General features: G+C 39.6%; 1 protein-coding gene across 4 annotated transcripts in view; it reads left to right on the top strand.

The window, feature by feature from the left end:
- Nucleotides 1-13,670: 13,670 nt before the first annotated feature.
- Nucleotides 13,671-22,145, top strand: part of SH3RF3 (SH3 domain containing ring finger 3) — a 629,698-nt gene continuing 621,223 nt past the window's right edge. For 3 of the 4 annotated variants that reach the window (XM_056808193.1, XM_007501221.3, XM_001373004.4), the window contains exon 1: nt 13,672-16,503. In XM_056808193.1, coding sequence (XP_056664171.1) covers nt 15,886-16,503 — 618 coding nt within the window. In that variant the 5' untranslated portion in view covers nt 13,672-15,885. Of the gene's footprint in view, nt 16,504-22,145 lie in introns of all 4 variants that reach the window. The other variant, XM_007501218.3, reaches the window with a different exon arrangement.

Here is a 22,145-nt window from a genome sequence, read left to right as displayed (position 1 = left end):
TTTTAAAATAATGGCTTTTTCAATATATTAAATTTCATTAGCCATGTAGTGGCTTTAACATTCATGAATGATGAAATAAAAATTGCCTTAAAAGCTTAAAAATGAAAATAAATGAAAATAAATTTTAGTGTGTCTTTATAATAGAGGAAAGCACTTATTGTAATCTTTCCTCCGTTCTTTTTTCTTTCTCTCTCTTTGTTCCTTCCTTCCTTCCTTCCCTCCTTCCCTCCTTCCTTCCCTCCTTCCTTCCTTCCTTCCTTCCTTCCTTCCTTCCTTCCTTCCTTCCTTCCTTCCTTCCTTCCTTCCTTCCTTCCTTCCTTCCTTCCTTCCTTCCTTCCTTCCTTCCTTCCTTCCTTCCTTCCTTCCTTCCTTCTTTTTCTACTTCTTCCACTTCTCCTCCTCCTCCACTTCCTCCTCTGCCATCTCTTTTTTCCTGTTTTTTTTAAAAAAAATAAACTCTTACTTTATACCTTAGTAGCAACTGTAACATGTAAGGACAAGGTCTAGGCATATGAGGTTAAGTGACTTGTATAGGGACACATATTTAGAAAATGTCTCAGGCCAAGTTTGGACTTGAGTCCTCCTGACTCTACTCCTGCCATTCCACCCACTGTGCTAGTTAGCAGTCCCCTTCTCTGGAGTATTTCAAGAGATTCATGATTTTAATGATGCAGTCCTTCCTTCAGCAGTCATCTGTTGGATTTATTTTATATACCTCTTGGTGTCTGATTAAAGAAAGTATTTTGCTAAATTAAGAGTCTTTTTAATACTGAAACATGACTCGGTTAGGTCTCTGAAATCAATCTTAATTATCACAAAATTACTTGCAAGGAAAAGTGAAATTCTATGTAGATACTTTTTATAGGCAATAATTATTCTTCTGTTTCCTTTATCCCTACAGAGAACTTGAAAAAATATGTATATATAAATATATATGTATATAAATATGTATATGCAAACACATATGTATAGCACCAGACTCCATCTGAAGCAATTTATGTTTTAACCTCATTTAATTCAATTTAAATTCAAAGCACATTTATTTATTTATAAACCCTTATCTTGTCTTAGAATTGATATTAAGTATCATTTCCAAGTCAGAAGAGTGGTAAGGGTTAGGCAATTGGGGTTAAGTGAGCTGCCCAGGGTCACACAGCAAGGAAGTATCTGAGGCCAGATTTGAACACAGGCTTCCCATCTCCAGGCTTGGCTCTCTATTTCTTGACCCACCTACCTGCCCTTCAATAAGCTTTCCTTAAGTGTATTATGTGCAAGGTTAAGAGATAATACAATAAAGAGATTTGGCTTCCAATGATGAGAGATGACCTGGGTTTGAGTCTGACACCTACAGGATATAGGACCCTGGAAAAGTTGCTTAACCTCTCCACATTCTCAGGAAACTCTTAGCCTGAACAGGAGTTTCTTGTACTAAGTAAAGCTTGAGTCTCTGTCCTCCCTCTATTTTCCCTTCCTCAGAGTGTACAGAGATGAAAACTGACATGGTCCCAGCCTTCAAGATGCTTAATGATACAGAAATCCTGGGAAGAAAAGCCATTCCCTTCCAAACTCCATCTCCAAGCCTTGTAGAGGACTGCCCTTTATTTGGGGGAGTCCCTAGCTGTTTTGTTTTTAAGGTTCCTCATTAAATCCTCCCTTCTTCAAATGACCATTTATATACTTTCCAATTTACATGTTGCTTCTCCCTAGTAGAGTGAAGCTTCCTTTGGGCAGGACTGTTCTGTGGTTCATCTTTGTACCCAAGCATTGAACAGTGCTTCACATAGACAGATGGAAGTATATATGCCCCCACATATATGTACATGCACTCACATTAATATATATGTATACACATATGTACACAATGCATATACAGGCATATGTACAAATACATATATATACATGTGTACCAATATATATGCCCATTATTCATATATATAACCTTACAACCCATGTATGCAGATATGTTTATACACATGTAAAACAAATTTGTATATACAAACACAATATAATTTGTGTGCATATATGTACCATAGTATTTATATACTTTTACACATCCATATTTACATATGTACTCATATGTGTATATATAGATATATCTATCACCATATCTATCAATCTGCCTATTTGTTTCTCTCTCTCTCCCTACTTATATATCCATCCATCCGTCCATCCATCCATCTATCCATCTATCTCTCTGTCTGTCTCTATCCATCTATCTTTCTATCTATCTATCTAACATATCATCATCATTCAATAATCTTTTCAGGATAGAAACCTCAGGGGCCATCTTTAATACTTCCTTCTCTCCCTTCCCACACCTCCAGTTGGTTACCAAGTCTACAAGCAATGTCTTAGCTAGTTGTTCATTTCTTTAATTTCCTCTTCTTGCTTCCCTTTATCACCTGTGATTAGATTATTATGACCAACTCCTACATGATCTACTAACTTCATGTCTTCAGCTAATTAAAAAAAACAACAACAACCTTTACCTTCCACATTAGAATCAACACTATGTATTGTTTCCAAGATCAGATTTGAACCTAGGACCTTCTTGTCTCTAGACCTGGCTCTCAATTCAACGAGCCACCCAGCTGCCCCCTTTTCATCTTTTTAATCCATTTTATACACTGCAGGAATATTATTCTCCCCCAAATAATTCAACATTAACAATAACTCATATTTCTATAGAGCTTTAAGATTAACAATATGGGGGGCAGCTGGGTGGCTCAGTGGATTGAGAACCAGGCCTAGAGATGGGAGGTCTTGGGTTCAAATCTGGCCTCAGACACTTCCCAGGTGTGTGACCCTGGACAAGTCACTTGACTCCCATTGCCTAGCCCTTACCACTCTTCTGCCTTGGAACCAATACACATTATTGATTCCAAGACAGAAGGTGAGGGTTTAAAAAGAAAGATTAACAATTACATTGGTGCCTTGAAGGATGCTTTAGATGATAATTAAAAAAAGACAAGAGAGAAGTCAATCTTGGCATAGGGAACAGAATTAGTAAAAGGCAAGGAGGTGGAAAAGTTAGTAAGAGAGATCATTTGTACATGGGAGATGATGAGTAGTTTTATCTGGCTAGGATACAGAGGATGAAAGGAAGAATGTTGATAAGTCAGGAAAGTAGGTTGGAGTTAGATTGTAGAAAGCCTTCAATGCTAGGATAAGGAATAGAATAGTTGTTTCTTGTTTAGTTTTCAGTCCTGTCCAATTCTTTCCATTTTGGATCTTCTTGGCAAAGACACTGGAGAGGTTTGCCATTTCCTTCTCCACCTCATTTTACAGATGAGGAAACTGAGGCAAACAGGGTTAAGTGATTTGCCCAGGGTCACACAGTTAGCAAATGTCTGAGGCCACATTTGAACTTAGGAAAATGAGTCTTCCTGATTCCAGATGGGGCACTCACCGTGCCACCTAACTGAAGTAAGTGGGCAAGGTAGTAAATTCATTGTAGGTTTTTAAGCAATGGAATGACAGGATTATGCTTGTGCATTAGGACAATTTATTTGACTGCTGAATATAAGATAAATTGAAGGAAATTAGAGACTAAAGGCAGAGACACCTAGTTGCAAAATCATTTAGGGTTATTTTCTCAAATCCACCTCAAAGCTTCATATTGTCAAGTGCTTTAGAGAACTTAAAAATCTTTTAGTTTGCAGTTAAATATTCTTCCAGTAATTGTTCGCTTTTAAATCATGTGATATCCAGGAGCTAAATTCATGTTTTACTTTTAAGGACATTGGTGGATTTCGCTTCATGGCTAGCTTGTGAACTGCTCAATTTCCTGGCTGAATTAATCATTCACCCCATGACTACCCTAACAGTAGCTTGTGCTCCATCAGCTAATAAAACCAGAAGAAATTTTCTAGATATTTTTCTGAATAATCAGAAAGCTTCACTTAGCAAATTGGAGCCAAATCTCCTCCGTGGGTTCTGTTGATTTAATTTAATTTTATTCCATTCCAGTTGTTCAGCCACACTTTCACCTGACTGGCAATAGTGCCTTGGAATGGGTGTCTGTCTTGTAGCACTGCAGCATCCAAAGGGATTTGCTCATCTCCAAGCTATCTGAGGGCTAAATTGCAGGCTTGATTTTCCTATTTCTTTGGCTTTCTTTTCTTTGGCCTTTGGTAATAGGCTGTCGTGGCACCTGTTCTAACCCTCTTGTCAGTCACCACTTGTGAGGAAATAGTTGAGGCAGCAGCAAGAGGTTCAAGCATCACAGCTGACTCTTGACTCTTCCCTACTCAGCTTTCATAAGGTCCTGTAAGTGCTTTTAAGGAGAGTGATTTTTCAGAAGACGACTTTTTATCCCCAGATATTTTATGAATTTTGAAGTTATTGCAAATGAGATTTCCCTTTCTAATATTGTTTCTTGTGCTTTGTAATTGTTATATAGAGATGCTGCTGATTTTTGAGGATTTTTTTGTAGCTTCAAACATCCTGGAAGCTGTTAATGATCTCAATTAGTATCTTTGCTGATCCCCTAAGATTTTTCAAGTAAATCATCATATTACCTGCAAATAAGGATAGTTTTTCTCTTCTTTATCTCTCTGTATGCCTTTAATCCCCTTCTCTTTTCTTTTTGCTGTTGCTAGCACTTCCGGAACTACCTAAAAAATACTGGAGAAAGTAGGTATACAGTCCTCAACTAGAAAAGATTCTAGTGCAGTGATGGTTAACCTGTTAGAGACTTGAGTGCCAAAATTACAACCCTTATGCCATTTGTGAGCACCCTGCCTTACCCCAGATAGGGGAGGGAGAAAGCACTCCCATTGGGGTGCTGGGCAGAAAGGTGGGTGATGTGAGAAATGTCCTCAGGCATATGGAGAAAGAGAGAGGGGAATAGCCCCCTCTGGCATGCATGTCATAGGTTTGTCAACATGGTTCTAGTGCATCCTCATTGCATATAATACTTGCTTTTGAATTTATAAAGATACATTTTATGATATATATTTTTAAGTCCCAGTATGCCTATACTTAGTAGGTTTTTTAAAAAGAATAAAAGAAGGTTGTATTTTTTCAAAAGCCTTTTCTCTATCTATTGAGCTGATCATGTAGTTTCTGGTATTTTGGTTTTTAATGTGATTATGTTGATTGCTTTTATAATGCTGATCCATCCTTATATTCCTGATATAAATCTCACCTGATCATAATGAATGATTTCTTGGGTAAATTTCTGTAGTTTGATAAAATTTTGTCAGATTTTGAATCAATGTATATTAATATTATTGGCTTATAGTTTTCCTTCTGTGGTCTCTTTCCTTGGCTCTAGTATAAGGATTATATTTTTCTCATAAAAGGTTTCTGGTAGGGTACTATCTTAATTTTTGAGAATAATTTATAAAGTATGGGTACTAATTATTCTTTGAAAGTTCTATAGAAAAATAGAAGTTTGATTGAATTTGCCTGTGAATCCATCAGGACCAAGAATTCCCTCCCCCTGCCACCTTGGGAATTACTTTACAGGTAGATCTATTTTCTTTTCTGAAACTGGGGGTAATTTCAGATCTCTATCTGGTCATTTAATAGTTTCAGCATTTCATAAATTTAGAAAGTATTCCTCTATTACTTTTGTTTCCTCAGTTTATTAACATGTAACTTTGCATAATGTATTCTGATTATTGTTTTTATTTCTTCTGATTTTGCTGTGATTTCATTTTACTTATTTTCTATTTTATTGATTTGATTTTCTACACTCTTTTTAATCAGATTAGCTGTTAAAATAAATTTTATTAGTCTTTTCAGAGTCTTATTTAATACTTGAATTTTTCATGTTTTCAATTTATATATTTCCCCTCTAATTTTATTATCCCCTATTTTGTGTTTATCTTAGCTTTGTTTACTTGATAACTCTAATTTCTTTAAATGCATATTCACGTCTTTAATCCTTTCTTTTACTATGTTATTAATGTATATTTGTAAAGATATAATTTCCCCCCTGAGGACTACTTTAACAGCATCCCAGAAGTTTTGGTAGGATGTTTCAATCATTATACTTTTCTTTTAAATAGCTATTAATATATTCTTTGACCCACTTATTATTTAGGATTTCATTGTTAAGTTTTTATTTGGATTTGCATCTTTTGTTCGTGTTCCTTGAACTAATTACTCTTTTTATTGCATCATGGTTGTAAAGATGGTGTTAACTATTTCTGCCTTTTAATATTTGCTTATAATATCTCTGTGTCCTGACTACATGGCCAATTTTTTGTAGAAGTTCCATGTGGTGCTAATAAATCTGTATTTTTTTTTGTCATCCCAGGTAGAAGCTACCATAAGTCTTTTAATTACAATTTTTTAGGTCTGTATTTACCCTTTCCTTTCTCTTTCTGTTTAACTTATCCAAATTTGAAAGAGGGATATTAAAGACTCTAGTCACAATTGTGTTTCTGCCTGTGTCTTCTTGTAGATAAGATGTTTCCTTTATGAATTTGGAAGCTAAGGCATTTGGAACATATAAATTTATTATTGTTGTTGGTTTGTTATCAATGGTTTCTTTCAGCATAATGTTGTTTCCTTATTTACCCCTTTTGTTTTCTAAATGTTTTTGTTTTGTAATATAGTATGTATCTATCAGAAAGCATGTATTTGCAACTCCTATTTATTCATTTTCACTTGATACCACTTGGCATAGTGGTTCCTCTCCCTTCCTCCATCTTTTCAGTTTTATTTGTGTATGTCTCTAATTCTGATCCAGACTCTTCTCTTCCTGAGCCTAAAAGAATCACTTTCCTCTCATTTCTGGGCCTCTTTTGGATCTGGATAGATCACATGCTCCTCTTTAACCTTCTGCTCCCCATCCCTTTCATGTGCCCTTCCATGTTATAACATAAGTGATAAAAAATTATTCATCCATATTTAACATATTGCCAGATTCTGCCCATAATATCCCATGTCCATTTTGTCACTGCTTGTCCACCAGATTTCTACCTTTACCCATATACATTTAGAAGGAAGTTCTTTACTGGTATCTCTACTGTCAGTCTGTTGCTGCTGTTGTCATTGATGTCTGCATTTGTTTACTACTGCATTTCTGTTGTTTGGTGTGTTTGAGAAGCAAATAAGCTCTTCAGTTCTTATTTTCTTTCTAAAAATGTTTCAAATACATTTTTTTTATTATTGAAAGTCTATCTCTTCAGGTAGGTCAAGGCTACCTGAGTTTCACTGCTCTTCAGAACACATTTAATTTCCTCTTGCATTTTCTGGTGGGTTCAGAATACTTATATAATTTGAATTTCCTTAACTTTGCTTTTGGAAACCTTTCTCCTAATTGCTCACAGAGGTTGTTATTTCTGAATTAAATTGTTAAATTTAGTTACTGTCTTGGTGTTTGCAAACTTTTTTCCTCCCTTGGAGATGATCAACAAATTTTTTCATTTGATATTTCACTTTCTATTTTCAGAGGTTTGGGACACTATTATGTCCTGTATTATGCTGTTAAGGATTTTTTTTTGTCATCCTATTGTGTCCTGGGAGACCTATGATCCTTAGGTTGTCTCTGTGTATTTTTCAGATCAGTATGTTTTGCTTGCATAGTAAGCATATTTTCTTTTTAATATTTTTGTTTCCCCTGGACTGTCCTTTATGTGCGTATATTTGTATTTTCCATCTGTTATTCTCTCTTTTGTTTATTTGGTGAGCTTTGCCATTGTACACATTGCTGATTCCATTTTTCTATTTACCCATTATTTTTGCTATGCAGGCCATAAATTCTATTGTTATAACTCTCATTTCTCTTTTGAATCATTTAGGAACAGTATGTTGTGATTTCATGCCCTTCTTGAATTCCTCAAGATCCTCTGTTTCATCAAGTTTTGGATTACTTTCTTTTATTTGTTTAGAGATGCCTGAATTCTCGTACTAGATATATGGAGACCATATTTCCACTGGTGATTAGTGTTTCCCTGTTGGTTTATCTGCTTAAGTTTGAAATCTTTGAGTCTTCTTCTTCTTGAGATCTTTGGTAATATTTGTCTTCTTCCCTAGCCTTCCCTGTTTTTTCCCCTATCATTCACTTTCTGACCCCCTCCCCTGCAAATCTGAGCTTAAGCATACATGGGGGATTTTGCAGATGTGAACTATTATGTGCACTTTTATATGAGGCCACTAGATTATTAGTTTTCTAATTTGTTAAATTTTGTTAAAAGAGATTTCTTGGGAAGTGGGAGTAATATGTACATATAAGTAATATAAAAATAACACATCAATAAAACTTTTAAAAATTATAAGTGAAGAAATTGGATATTAGCAGTCTCTTTCCATTTGTAATAGCTTGTGATTTTTCATAACCAAAATATGTGGCCAACCATAGTAGTACAACAATGAGAAGTACAAATTGAGTGCTTGGGTAGCTTAGAGGAGAGCTTGAGAAGCAAGAGAAAGAAGTAGGCACCATTTTGTGAAGAAGATCGCATTGAGCTTGGCCATGAAGTGGGTAGATTGCTAGTGCTTTAATAGGATGCAGGAGGTGGTAGAGATTGAACAAGTTTTTATATACAAAGTCAACAGTCTGGGCAAAGGTATGAAAGTGGCAACGTGTAGGATGCATCCTGGGGATAATTGGGAATAGGATGGAGAACAAAAGGAGATAAAGCTGAAACAGTAGTTTGGGCCAAATCATGGAGAACCCTGAATGCCAGGCACAAGGGTTCTGACTTTAGTCTGTGGGCAATGAGAAAAAGTCCTCGGTTTTCTGTGCAAAATGAGATTAATGACGTCTTAATGCCCCTTCGTGTCTATGATGAGAGCTAAGTTTTAGGAACATGATTGACATTCAGTGTGCTAGACGTACATTTACAAAAACCCAAGAAAGAGGTTTAAAAAAGGCCTAAATTTAAGTAGGGACGTGAAGAAATGGAATCCGTGCATGAAGTGAAATTGTCAGTAACTTGGCAACTGTTTGGCTATGAGAGGTGAGGACAGAGATGAGTTGAAAAGAGAAAAGGACACTGACTTGAAGCGACAAATTGATTGTTAGGGTAATGGTGCCATTAATAGCAGGGAGTCAAGCAGAGGCAGGACATTTTTTTTGTACAGGGTATAGTTGAGGCTAGGAGGTAGATGAGCTGGACTTTTTACATTTTAAGCTTGAGGTAGCTGGAAAACAGTTTGACATATAGTTATAAAGCCTGGGAGAGAGAGAGATCAAGATTAGAAGTATACATTTGGGAATGATTCCTAAAGAGGCAGTAATTGAAATAATAGAAGCAGATGAGCTCACTAGAAGAGGGAATCTAGAGGAAAAGGAAGGGAGGAAGGAAGAAGGTAAGAAGGTGCATTTTTGAAATGCTTACTATGTTCTAGGCACTGTGCTATGTACTTTACAATTGTTATCTCATTTAATCTTCACAACAACCTTGGGAGGTAGGTGCTATTATTATCCCCGTTTTGCAGATGAGGAAACTGAGGTAGAGAGAGGTTAAATGGTTTGTCTAAGGTCACATTTCTAGTATCTGAGGCTGCAGTTTAGCCCAGGTTTCCTGACTCCAGCCCAACATTCTTTCCCCTGTGCCATTCTTCTCTCCTAAAAGAGTCTCAGAGAACTGATGACAAGCTTGGCTTTGTTTTTGTCTCTGTAACCCTAGAACAAGACCTATATATAGTATTTTTGGAAGTGAATTGAATTCTAACATTTAGTGGGCAGGAGAAGAAAGAAGTAGCAAAGGTCATGGTACAGATAGAAAGAAAAGAGGAAAAGAACAGTGATAAATACACCAGAGAAGATGAGAGTATCAAAGTGGAAGTGGTGGCCATTAACACCAATGTTCTTGGAGGAGACATTGAGGTGGTAAAAGCTTTATCCTCTGGCCTTGTAATCTTGGTGCACTCACTGTCCCAGGCATTTCTCCTTTATTGACTTTAAAATTTTATTAATCTTTAACCATTAGTTCAAGGCACCAAACCCCCTTGACCTTCCCTGTTCTCAGGTGTTTTTGGTTTGCTGGTTTTTTCGTACCTCGTCTTTTTGCCCGTCCCATTTTCTGAAGACGTTTATTTTAGCATCCTTTCACTCTCTCTACTACTAAGAGTCATCCTGGGCTTAAGCAAAGATCTTTATTAACAAAGGAAAAGAGACTAATAATTAAAAAATAATACACCAGGTAAGGTATTTAGAAGCAAGTGTACAAGATTCTATCCAACATAGATGAAATATTATCTAAGTTTTTAAACTATTCATGTAGCTACAGCATCTTATTAGGACCTAGTTTGCATTCATAGTCACCTCCAAGGCTGGAGTCCATCCTACAGTGTTCCTCATCGTCTGACAAGAGGTTGGCATCTTCCTCCTTCCCGCTGATGATTTCCTATTAGCATTCCCGAATTATATAGACCGAGCTCATTCACCTGCTCCACAGATTGGCCAGCCAGTGAAGAGCCTTTCTGATTCGCAGTGGGCTTTGGCAATATGCTTACTTAGCTACCAAATACAGTACCTTCTCTTCCCCTATAAAAAACCCCAACCAAAGCACCCCTCCTTTGATCCCCTCAAGGTTTTGTCATACAGGCATACAGAAATTGTATATATGTATGCACACAACATACATATACTTGTATATATGGTACACATATGTAAATATGTGGGATGACTTCTAGCTCAACATTTCCAGTTTCTTTCCTTAGTTCCAGGCCTGTATCACCCACTACCCATTGGAAACGGAACTGGATTCACATTCATAGGCAGCTCAAATTCAACACTTATAAAACAGATTCCATTATGTTCCGCCACCGGAACCTATTCTGACATTCCCCATTTCTGTCTAAAGACATCGCCAAACTTGCAATTTCTGAGATTCACAACCTTAAATTCTTAGCTCCTCGTGCTCCCTAGTTAGGTAGTTGCCAGGTTTTATTGATTTTTACCCCTTTCCTTTGGTCTTCTTCTGTCTTCTCACACAGATAACCTAACTCAGGACCAGGATCTGCTTCCTAGATTATTGTAGTAGCCTCCTAACTAGTCTTCCTGCTTTAAGTCACTTTCCTTTTTAAAATATTCCTCATACACCTGTAGAAGTGTTTACCCTAAAGAATACAGGGAGACGTGACAGTATCACTTCCCTGCTCAGGATGGTCAAGTGGCTCTCAATTGTCTCTAGAACCAAATATAAACTCCCCTACTTATCACTTGGAATCCTCCACAGTTGGGCTATGACTTACCTTTTCCAGGCTCATTATACATTTCTCCCTTTCACAGACTCTTCTGTCCAGACAAACTCATCTTCTTACGATTCCTCATGAATGAATTATTAAGTGAATGAATTATTAAGCCCTTATTATGTGTAAAGCAGTGTGCTAAACCCTGGGGATAGAAATACTACAGTCCCTGCTCTCAAAGAGCTCACATTCTACTGCAGGATAGCCCATTACCTATCCCGGTGCCTTTCTGAAAGGTGGAGAAAAAAGTAGGGAAGAGGGAATAACTTGGGAGAATGCACAGAAACCAGAGATGGAGTGATAAATTCATAAAAGAGGTAGTGGTCCAGCATGGTTGGAACAGAGGTATTTGTGAAGGGAATTAGTGTGAAATAAGGCTGGATAGGCACTCAGGAGCCACACCATACAGAGCTTCAAAGGCTTTGTCGAGTTAAGATTTTATCCTGAAACAATATGGAGCTAACAAAAGTATTTGAGTGGGGAGTGACGTGGTGAGTGAATAAAGATGGTCAGAATTTAATGAGAACTTATTTGGCATGCTCCATGTCTTGTGGGCTCATGGGTGTTTCTTGTACGTGGAGTGAACCCTCCTTCTCTTCTAGAGTCTTCTAAATGAACTTTGACTAGATTTCTGACACGGTAGCTTTACTCTTGAGAGATAAGAGCCAACTTTAAGCAGGATGGAATAGAAGGAAGGTAAGAAAGGATAGATGACATTTTGAACTGGGGAGGAGAGAAAACAAGGAAGCTTACTAGATTTTCTGAATCTTCTCAGTAAAACAATGGCATGAATCTATTAAAAGGGTAAAGAAATGGGATCAGGGGCCTGAAGAAAGTAGAAAAAGGTTGTATTAGCCATTTCAGGAATGTGGCAGAGAATCTAAAAAAAAATTGACAAGTAGAGTTGAATGTTAAAGGTGGTGTGCATTTGTAATAGAGCTAATATGCATGATATTCTCACTTTCTTTGGAAGAACTGAATAGAATGAGAACCTGAGTAGAGAAAGCAGATCTGAGATTTTTTGATATTACAAGTATTACAAAAGGGTTGAGGATGGGAAGAAGAATGGGAATTTGAGATCAGTAAAGAGAACATCCTCCACTAAAGTAGAAGGGGGGGGCATATAGTGAAAAGAGTGATGGACTTGGAATCAGGAGACTTATTCTAACCCTGAATTCTCTACCTACTATCAGTGTGATCAAGGCAATTTATTTAAATTTGTTAGCGTAATGTTATGTAAAGTATTCTGTACATGTTAGTGGATCATATAGATTTTAGCTGTTATTATTAAAGACCTTTATTTGGATGGCAAATTTTGGTATGGGAGTGATCCTGGGTTCTCTGAGTAATAGTGATTTAGAATATTTTTTTGCATGACTAAAGAAAACTTTTTTTCCTGAGACTTGCCTGTTCATATTGTTTGATCAGTTTAAAGTAATTTGATACTATCTTGACTTTCTCCAATTACATGTAAAAATAATTTTTAACATTTGTTTTTTTTTCAAATTTGAGTCCCAAATTCTCTTCCTCCCTCTCCACCCCCTTCTTGCTCACATGGTAAGAAATCTAATATAGATTATATATGTGCAATCCTGCAAACATTTTTCCATATTAATTCTTTTGAATACCAGATTATTTTGATATAATCAATTTATTTTTACAAAAAGAAAAGAAAAGGGAAAGGTATCAATGAAATGAGGGGCATAGGGAAAGGCTGGGAGATAAGAGGTCACAAGGAAGCATGCTCAGGGGAAGTCAGAGGGTTATAAAAGTAAAAAAAAAAAGAAGGTTGTGGATGGAGGTGAACTTGAGTTCAGAAGTGGATGAACCAGGGTGAGGACAACCTGAAAGCTGTTAGACACTGGGGACTGCAAGAAGAAACAGGAGATGGTATGAATCAATGAAAGGAAAACAAATCATTAAACTTTTATTAGATGCCAGGCTGGGAATCCCACACAAAGACAAGACAAGCCCTTCACTCAAGGAGCTTATTCTAATAGAGGCAGACAGCTCACATATGAGAGCGGTGGCCAAGGAAGGCAGTGCCTGGGGAGTCACAGGGCTGCTGAGTTGATCCTTAGGGAAGTCAATTGACAGACTCTTTCCAGGAATGATGATAACATAACAGTATTGATTTGATTATTGATGACAGAGCAAGAGGTGGAAAGCAGAGGAGGAAGGGCTTTGCATATAGACACAGGGCAGATGGTAAGACGGCTGGAGTGGACTGCTGAAGTGGAAATAAAAGCATGGTCTGAGTCTATATAGACTGAATGGTGTGGTTATTTATTTTAGGCTAGAGGGTAGTGTAAGGAGACAATATGGGCTTTCCAAACAGAAGTGGTCAGAACACTTTTTATAATTTCAGTATCAAATATAGGCATTATAAGATGCTTGGTGACCTTGGGCTAATCTTCACAATCTTTCTAATCCTGGGGTCCATCCTCCATCTCTAAAATGAGACAGTGGGACATGCTCTCCAAGCTCCTTTTCTACTTCCATTGTCTTTTGGTCTTTAACTGAATTCATCTACACAAAAGAGAAAGAGACCTTCATGATCCAGGGTCATCATTTGCAGTGTGTTGGCAGATCCTAGATTGCCCCTCCCTCTCTTTGAAAATTCCTGGAACTGAAAATCCCTGAAGTATTCTGACTTTGAGAGGACAACGTGACCACTACAAGAAGTAGATATTCATCCTGCCAGCCAAGAGGACTAAGGACCTACAAGCCACCCTGGAAAGACAAATTCTGACAAAATCTGAACTTGGGACAGGAAACGACCACGAGGGGGCAGCACGCTGCAGGGAATATCTTCACTCCAGTTGGCAAGCAAACCTACCAAACTTCCCCAGCTTCTCCAGTTCCTTCGGTACGTATTTCCGTTGCTCTGACGCTCTCCTGAGCTAGGGGGTCGGGCAGGAGAAATCGATTCTTTCCCTCTCCCTATCCATCCCTCTTCTCTTACCCAAAGGGAAATTCGAGTAGGAGTGAAGAGGTGTTGCGGCGGGAGACAGAAGAGGCTTCCAAAACATCTCAATAACTGGAATTGCGTTCCCTTGGACGTGGGAGAGCGCAGAGTTTCTCTGGCTATCGCTTTCGACTATAGGAGGGGAAACGTGTCCTTTTGGGCGCTAAGAGGGCAGTAAGAGGGCACAGAGCCTTGAAGGATCTGCAGTTCTGCCCCCCGGCCTTGCTCAAGCAGCTCTGGGAAGGGTCAGGAGCCCGGAGGTCAAGTGCGTAACTGTCCCGAAGATCAGATGCGCCGTGAATTGCGCAGACAGCGAGAACTTCAGAAACCTCTCCTTTTCAGTGCCTAGCACCAACCTTAGCTGGAGCAGCTTGTGGCGGCTGCAGCAGCATCCCAGGGCATCGCTGTAGCTGTCATTCCTCTGGAGGAGCAGAGGAGAGAAGGCTTACAATGCTCCAGGGAGTCAGCGGTCGGGAATGATGCAGCCAGTTCTCAGCCCGAATCTCTCATAAAACAAAACAAAACAAACAAACCCCGAACCCAATCCAACCCAGCGATGAAGAGGAGGATTCTAACGACACAGACCAAACTTTATGACCCCTTTCGCTTCAGATCAGCTTGACTGAATCGCCGAGTTCCACGGTAAATATCTTTCTACTCGAGGTGAGAAGATGGTGACAATCAATGAAAGAATGAATCTATCAGTGGGGAGGAGAGAGATTTGAAGGGTCCCCCTACTCCCTTCTTTTTTCACGACTCTGGGAGGATTATATAAGGTCGACCACGGGCTGCCATCAGCCAGAAGGAGAAAAGAGTTATTGAGAGGTGAATTTTTGCCCTTTTCCTCAACCTCCACCAGTCTTGTATCTCTAGCATCCTGCAGTGAAGGTGACTGACTCCCAGCCAGTTTGTTTCAGTCCTAGCTTGCAATGCACTTTTTTTCCCCCAGAGGAAAGGGGAGGATATAGCTAAAGCAAGGAGTTCCCTGGAGGGAGGTGGCGGGGACCTGCGATCAGGTGGTGGGGAGCCCCATGGAGAACAGTTTGGCTGAGTCGCGGTGGGGAAGCTCTGACAAAGCTCCCAAGACTCTCCTGGTCTTGCTGTTGCTGTGTTTGCTTTCTCACTTTCCTCGGTCAGAAGGCTACATTGCTGGCGCCCTGGGCCACCACTGAACCTTTGGAGCCTACTAAGTCGTGCTTTTTCCCCGTTTGACTGATTTTACCCTCTTTGCCCCACCCACCAGTGGACACTCGTGGGAGAGACAGGTGTAGCTCATCTTATTCTAATGCCTGCCTGCCCCCTGTGGGGCGGACAGCTGATTTGCTTGGGAGGCCCAGGGACTTTGGTGTCTGGAGATCGAGCCTCAAGGCAGGGTGAGATTTTGGCTTGAAGCTGGGTAGGAGTTGGTTCCCCAGAGAGCTCGTAAATCCTGAAGCCGGTCCGAAGGGCCGTTTCTGCGCCACTTTTTCTTTGCTGCTCCCGTAGCCTTTGGGACCCAGAGCATTTGGGAAGAGGAGAGGTGGTGACATCACGTCCAGAGATCGAGGGAGGGAGCTGGAAAACTCCCCCTTCCCCATCGCTCTTCATTCCTAGCGTTTCCTGGCTACACCCGCTGTTAATCTGTGGATGAAGTTGGCTAGGTCCTTTCTTCCGCGTCTCCCCTGGAGGGTGGCTGCCCGGATGCCTCCTGCCAGCGGCAGGCCCACAGTACCCGGGACTTAGGGCTGCTGCGTTCTCTGCAGCCTTCACCACCGGACTCCATGCTCCTAGGAGCGTCTTGGTTGTGCGCTTCCAAAGCCGCCGCAGCGCAGAGCGAAGGAGAAGAGGAAAGGCAAGGCGAGAGGAGGAGGAGGCGAGCAGCCGCTGCCGCCGCCGCCGCAGCAGCAGGAGGAGAAGAAATGGACGAGTCCTCCTTGCTGGATTTGCTGGAGTGCTCGGTGTGCTTGGAGCGTCTGGACACTACAGCCAAGGTGCTCCCGTGCCAACACACCTTCTGCCGCCGCTGTCTGGAGAGTATCGTCTGCTCTCGCCATGAGCTGCGCTGCCCGGAGTGTCGCATCCTGGTGGGCTGTGGGGTGGATGAACTGCCCGCCAACATCTTGCTCGTCAGGCTGCTGGACGGCATCCGCCAGAGACCCAGAGGCAGCAGTGGGGGAGGCGGGAGCAGCAGCTGCAGCAGCAACGGGAATAGCCCCACCGCCCGAGGTCACGGTCCTACCCCAGCCGGAGGGAGTGGAGGAGTTGGAGGCAATGCCCCAGGGTCCCCAGCCTATCACCCAGCAGCCGCCGCCGCCGCAGCCACTATCTCTGGGGGCACCAGTGCGGCTGCCAGTCTAAGGGAACTGGCCGCCGCTAGCAGGAGCGCCCTACTGGGAAAGGTGGGTACCTACCGCCACCGAACAACGAAGTGCCTGGGGTTGGGAGGAGTAGAGAAAGGCTCAAGAAATGGGAGCGGAGTGCGGCGTGGGCTACTTCACGTGCTCCCCCAGTACTCCTTCCCCGCTTCCCACCACTTTCACCACTGTGGTTTGTTTTCCTGGGAGTTTCCAAAACATTTCCCCCTTTTACCCCCACGTTTTAACTCCTGGCCCCTTGTCGTTCACTAGCTTCTGATTTTATTTTTTTTTTTTTTTGCACCTGCTTTTGCTGAACTGCTCCCTTTCACTCCTTTAGTCCCTCCTTACCCGACCCTGCTTCCCTTTTCCTTTCACCCCCAGCCACTTGTGATTAGAAGTATCTCTTCAGGGACACACATATCAAACCGCCCCTCTTGCTTGTGTTTCACCTGCCTTGGAAGCTCCAGCATCCATCCCACTTTCCCCTGTTTATAGCTCCCTACCCAACTACATTCCTTAAGCATTCCCATCAATCTTGTACATTCCCTTCTCCCTGCCCCCGCCCCCTTCATGGGTTCTGTCAACACCTTAGCCCTTCGGGAATCACCCCCTCACTTCATATTCGCACTACTTTCACCTTCAGTTGGCAGACTAAACAAAGCTGTTGTTCTTTTGTAAGGTGGGTGAATAAAGTTTTTGTCGGCCTCCTTTTCCTTCCGCCCCCGGCTTTGATGCAGAGCATGCCTGTGCTTTTGTGTTTTGTGGATGGAGGCGAGAAAGTCACTGTCTGGGTCAGCTTGGAACAAAGTAAATTGAAATCTTCTTTGGAAGGAGAGGAAAGAGTTAACCGTCAAGTGACCAAAGGAGCCCTTTTGGCTGAGCCCTTGACTGGACTTGGCAGCATCTGTCAGGAAGCGATTGTCTTTTTCATAGCTCTTAGCAGGGCAAGGTTTGCATTCCCACATGGGTCGTTAGTCTGGATTTGTGCGGCTTTCACTGCTTCTAGTTTTTAGCCAATGGGGTCATCTCTTTCAAGGCTTCTGTGATTTGGTTTCACAATCTTTTAGATCTAGTGATTGTTTAGCTTCATCCTTTTACACTGGCACCCCGTGGGGGTCCTTCTCTGAAGGGCAAGGCTGTGTCATGCTGATTAAGTGAGAAGCAACCTGTGCTGGAGATTTTAAATGGGGAGATTAATTCTATAATCCAATTGTAAGATTTTTTTAAAAAAGCATAACATTAGTAGTTTGAAAATATGGTTTTATTTTGTTCATAAAGCCTGAGCCAAATTCCCCCCCTCTCCAAGAACAGACATATAAGGGAGATTTCTATTTTAAAAACTAATAAAATATTATGACATTGTTTAAATGTTATGAAATCATATAATACTGCGAAATTACTGAAATAAGAAACCTTTACCCTGACATTCCATTTAGGTAGCTATATGGTCTTCACAAGGGCTGGCCACATTTTACACAATGTTTAGAAATGACATTCTCTTCATACTACCACTTATATAGCTCTTTCTAGTAGACCTAATTAAGAAACATTGGCCTGGGACTATTGTCTAAAGCAGAATCAAGGCAATCTTAGGATTTTTTTTAATGATAAATTCAGCTCCAGACTCACTCCATATGGGCACAGAGCCACAGCATATTGAGTTTAAGACTTTCTTCTTGCTTATTATTGTTTGGTCTGATATGGAATATTTATAGGACTATTCTGGAGGAAAACAGGCACGTAGTTTACTTCTCAAAGGAAGCACTTACCATCAAGTATTATTTTCAGAATGCCATGATTTCTGGGAACACATTTTATTATATTTGCAAAGGATTTAGGGGCTTGGGGGTTGCTTTTCAAGCAAAAAGATGCACATTTTCCAGTCAGTGTCACTTCAGTAAATGTTTACAGTGTTATTACACAAATTCTCCTTGAACAGAACTTTTATATTTGGCCTTTGAAATATGGAAAGTCACTGCTGTGGAGATTCACCTGTAATTTTATAGTTTTGCGTTCTTTAGGATTCATTCTGGGTAAATTTTGAAGCTTTCAGCCAAGACAAACCAATTAGAAAAAGATTTTTATTAACTAGACTTATGAGCTTTAAAAAAAACAAAACCTTACCTTCTTTCTTAGTATAAATTCTAAAACAGAAGAGTGACAGGGCTAAAGTGACTTGTCCAAGGTCACACAGCTAGGAAATATCTGAGGCTAGATTTGAACCCAGGTCCTCCAGACTCCAGGTATGGCACTCTTTTCACTGTTGCTACCTCACTGCCCCACAAAAGATTATTTTTATAAGGGCATTTATATGACATATTTGAATCTTGCACAGTACTTTTTGCAGTTCATAAGATTATTTCACATCTATTTTATGTTATTTGTAGAACAAAACTATAAGATACCAAGTTTATAGGAAAACCAAGGCTTGGAAGTCAAATGATTTACATAAGGTCAAGTAGTTATTTAATAGCAGAATTATTTTGACCTCTTAGTTGAGTGCTGCTCTCTAATGTATGGCCTTTACTTATTAAATATTCTGTGACTTATTAAACAACAACAACAAAATAACTTCATCACACACCAGGTCTTTTTCCGCAGGTGCACCTGAAAGGTACCAAAGCAGAATTCTGCTGAAAGGTTGACTTTAAAACTAATTGCTCAGGAGTTTATTTGGCATTTCACCCATACCTAGATGTTAACAGGAGAGAAGGAGAGACAGAGAGACAAGAGGAGACAGAGATAGAGAGAGATTGATTCTGTTCTTATTTATCCAAAAGTACAATCTTCATCGTGAAAAGGATGCTTTGGTTAAAGGTAGTTGAAGCCCAGGACTAGTAAGGAGATAGTAAATACTATTCCTACTTGGTCAAAGCCAACCAGTATTTATTAAGTAGCTTCTGATCACTTGTTTGGTATAAGTTATATCACAGTGACCTGAAAGAGTGACCAGAAATGATTGCTGAATCTTGGGCAATCTTTGAGGAAGCTTGGAGGATAGGAAAGGTGCCCAGTACTGAAGATGACTGAATGTTTCCTGATGTTTCAAAAAGAAGTGGATAGGCTCTATAAACTCAAATGAATGGATTTAACATCTATCTCCAACAACGTTCCAGAACAAATTATCTGTTGATGGTTTGTGGACATTCAGTGATCACTAGAAGCCTGCAAGCATTCATTAAGATCAAATAACTCTTGCCAGACTAAACCTCATCTCTTTTGTTGACAGGTTAGTATTCTGATGAGTGGGGGCATGTATTAGACCTACATTTCTGTAAGACATTTGGCACAACTTTCAATATTCTTATGGATGGCACATAAAAATCTTAATTGAATGACAATATATTAATCTTGATCAATAACTGGCTAATTAGACCAAACTGTGCCAGTTAAAGAATTACTGCTTATCTAGATGGAATATTCTGATGGCAGGCCTAAGACTCCATTTGTATCAGTGACATGGATGGAAACATAGATAGCATTTACCTTTAAAACTTGGGGATGACATAAAGCTGGGAGGTGGCTCATTTTTTTGAATGACAGATTCAGGATCTTCATCGTTTTCAAAGGTTCATACTTAGAGACTAATTTAACATAAATTTATTCTAAGTCAAAGGCCAGGACCAAAAAACAAAAAAGGCAAGTATAAGCAAGAAATATGTGAGTAAATAGTTACTTATATAAAAAAGAGGAAATTCGGTTGAACAATAAAATTGAATATAAAAATGAAGCTCCCCAAATTTTTAAATTGCATTCATAAATATTTCATCCAGATCAAGGCTGTTACTTTCAGTAGTCCCATTATAGTCTGAATGGGTCAGATTCTCTCTGAAGTACTGGGTTCAGGTTAGTGAACCATATATTAAGAGAGACATCAACAAAATGGAATATAATCAGTGTGATGAGTCACAGCATGGAAAAGATGCTGAATGAGAAAATGCAGAAACTGAAAATATGGTTTGGGGGGGCACATGATAGCTATCTTCACATTGTTGAAGGGTTATTATTGTATTACGTATAATTATCTTCATAGTATTATATGAAGTGTGGTTAGAGTTATTCTGTATCACTCCAGAGGACAGAACCTGGACAGAATGGAAATTATAAGATGTAGGTTTTAGGTCAATACCAGATAGAATTTTGTACTATTTAAAGCTGTAAAAGTAGAATGGAATGTTGAGGGAAGTATCAAGTTCATAATCATTGGCAATATTTAAGGGATGGTTAAATGGCCACTTGTTGGGACAGTGAATATAAAATTTGTGCTTTGCTTAGTGAGTTGGAAGAGACCATAAGGGTAACCTAGTCTAATCCTAAGATTCTATTCTAACCTGTTTTACTAAAAAATTTAAATAAACTTATTTATTCAAGGCTTGAAATTTGGAACTCAGTAATAGCCTGCTAGCATTATAGAAACACATTATTGTGCTTTGTTAGCTATGTCAATTTGTGTGCTATGGGAACTCTGCAAACATAAGGGGTTATTATTTATTAAGCAATCTTGTCAATTTGGCAGGTAAAAGACTTTAGCTGGAAGTCACTTTTGCATTCAAATCAACAAATATTTGAGTGCTTCTGTGTGCAAGGCTCTTTAAGCAGGTCTTCTTGTACTTTATTGTACATAAAATCACATAGAATCCTTGTGGCAAAACTAAATGGAGTCTCGTGTTGTTTACAGGCCCATCATTGTGAGATTGAAAACCATCCTAATAATTTGTTACTTGCTAATTTCATTTTGCTCTCCAGAGGATACTGTGGGTGCTAGCTAGCTTCAGTGTCAGTTCCAAACCATAGCAGATTTTCTAATCAAGAGAGTCATAGGAGTGGGGAAACATTCACAGTTAAAGTAATATAATAAACATAAGCACTGCTTTTTATGATGTCAAGCTGAATCTGTTCTAGTAATTTTTTTATATTACCATAGATTAAAGATGTTGTATTTCAAGGATGAGGGCTCTGTTTAAATGGATCAATTTGAAAAAGTCAGATTTTATCTCTGAACCTGGAAGTGAATTATCTCTTGTTTAGTCATTGTGAACTGAAGGATAGATAGCCTCATTAGGATCTGAGTTGAGTGGGAGGATAATGGCTAGGAAGACCAATCCATATATTCCACAGGGAGGGAGATCCCTAATCTCAGAAGATTTTCAAGGCAAGTGATTCCATATTCCTTGCAAATCCCACATTTGACATTTGGACAATAAACTACAATAAGTTAGCATTTGCCCTGGGCACATCCCTGGCCCTTATTTCCCCAGATATACCTAGGAGTAAGATTCTAGTTCTAGAAGGAGGCAAACTTGGAGATTCCACAGTCTCTTCAAGTTCAAAAACTATGATTTCATAACATAAAGGTCTAGAAGGAGTTGCTCTTTTAAAGAATATTTTCTAACGATCTTGAAAGAATTCCATCCTCAGTACCTCTCTAGTCCAACTCATACCACATCAAAAATCCTTCCTACAACCTCCCCAACACTAAGTAGTCATCTTTGCCTTTGCTTGAAGCTCTATGGGGTGGGGGGGAGATCCACTGTTTCTAGAGATAGCTCATTGGAAGGGACTGAGAAAGAAACAATCTTTTATTTAGGGTTACTATGTACTGCCAGGTGTTGTGCTAAATATTTTACAAATGCAATCTCATTTGAATCCTCCCAACAATTCTTGGAGATAGGAGCTATTATTAC

Source organism: Monodelphis domestica, chromosome 8, assembly GCF_027887165.1.
Source record: "Monodelphis domestica isolate mMonDom1 chromosome 8, mMonDom1.pri, whole genome shotgun sequence".
Taxonomy (NCBI): domain Eukaryota; kingdom Metazoa; phylum Chordata; class Mammalia; order Didelphimorphia; family Didelphidae; genus Monodelphis; species Monodelphis domestica.
Note: the sequence above shows the minus strand (reverse complement) of the source record. Positions and strands in the feature narration are given on the sequence as shown.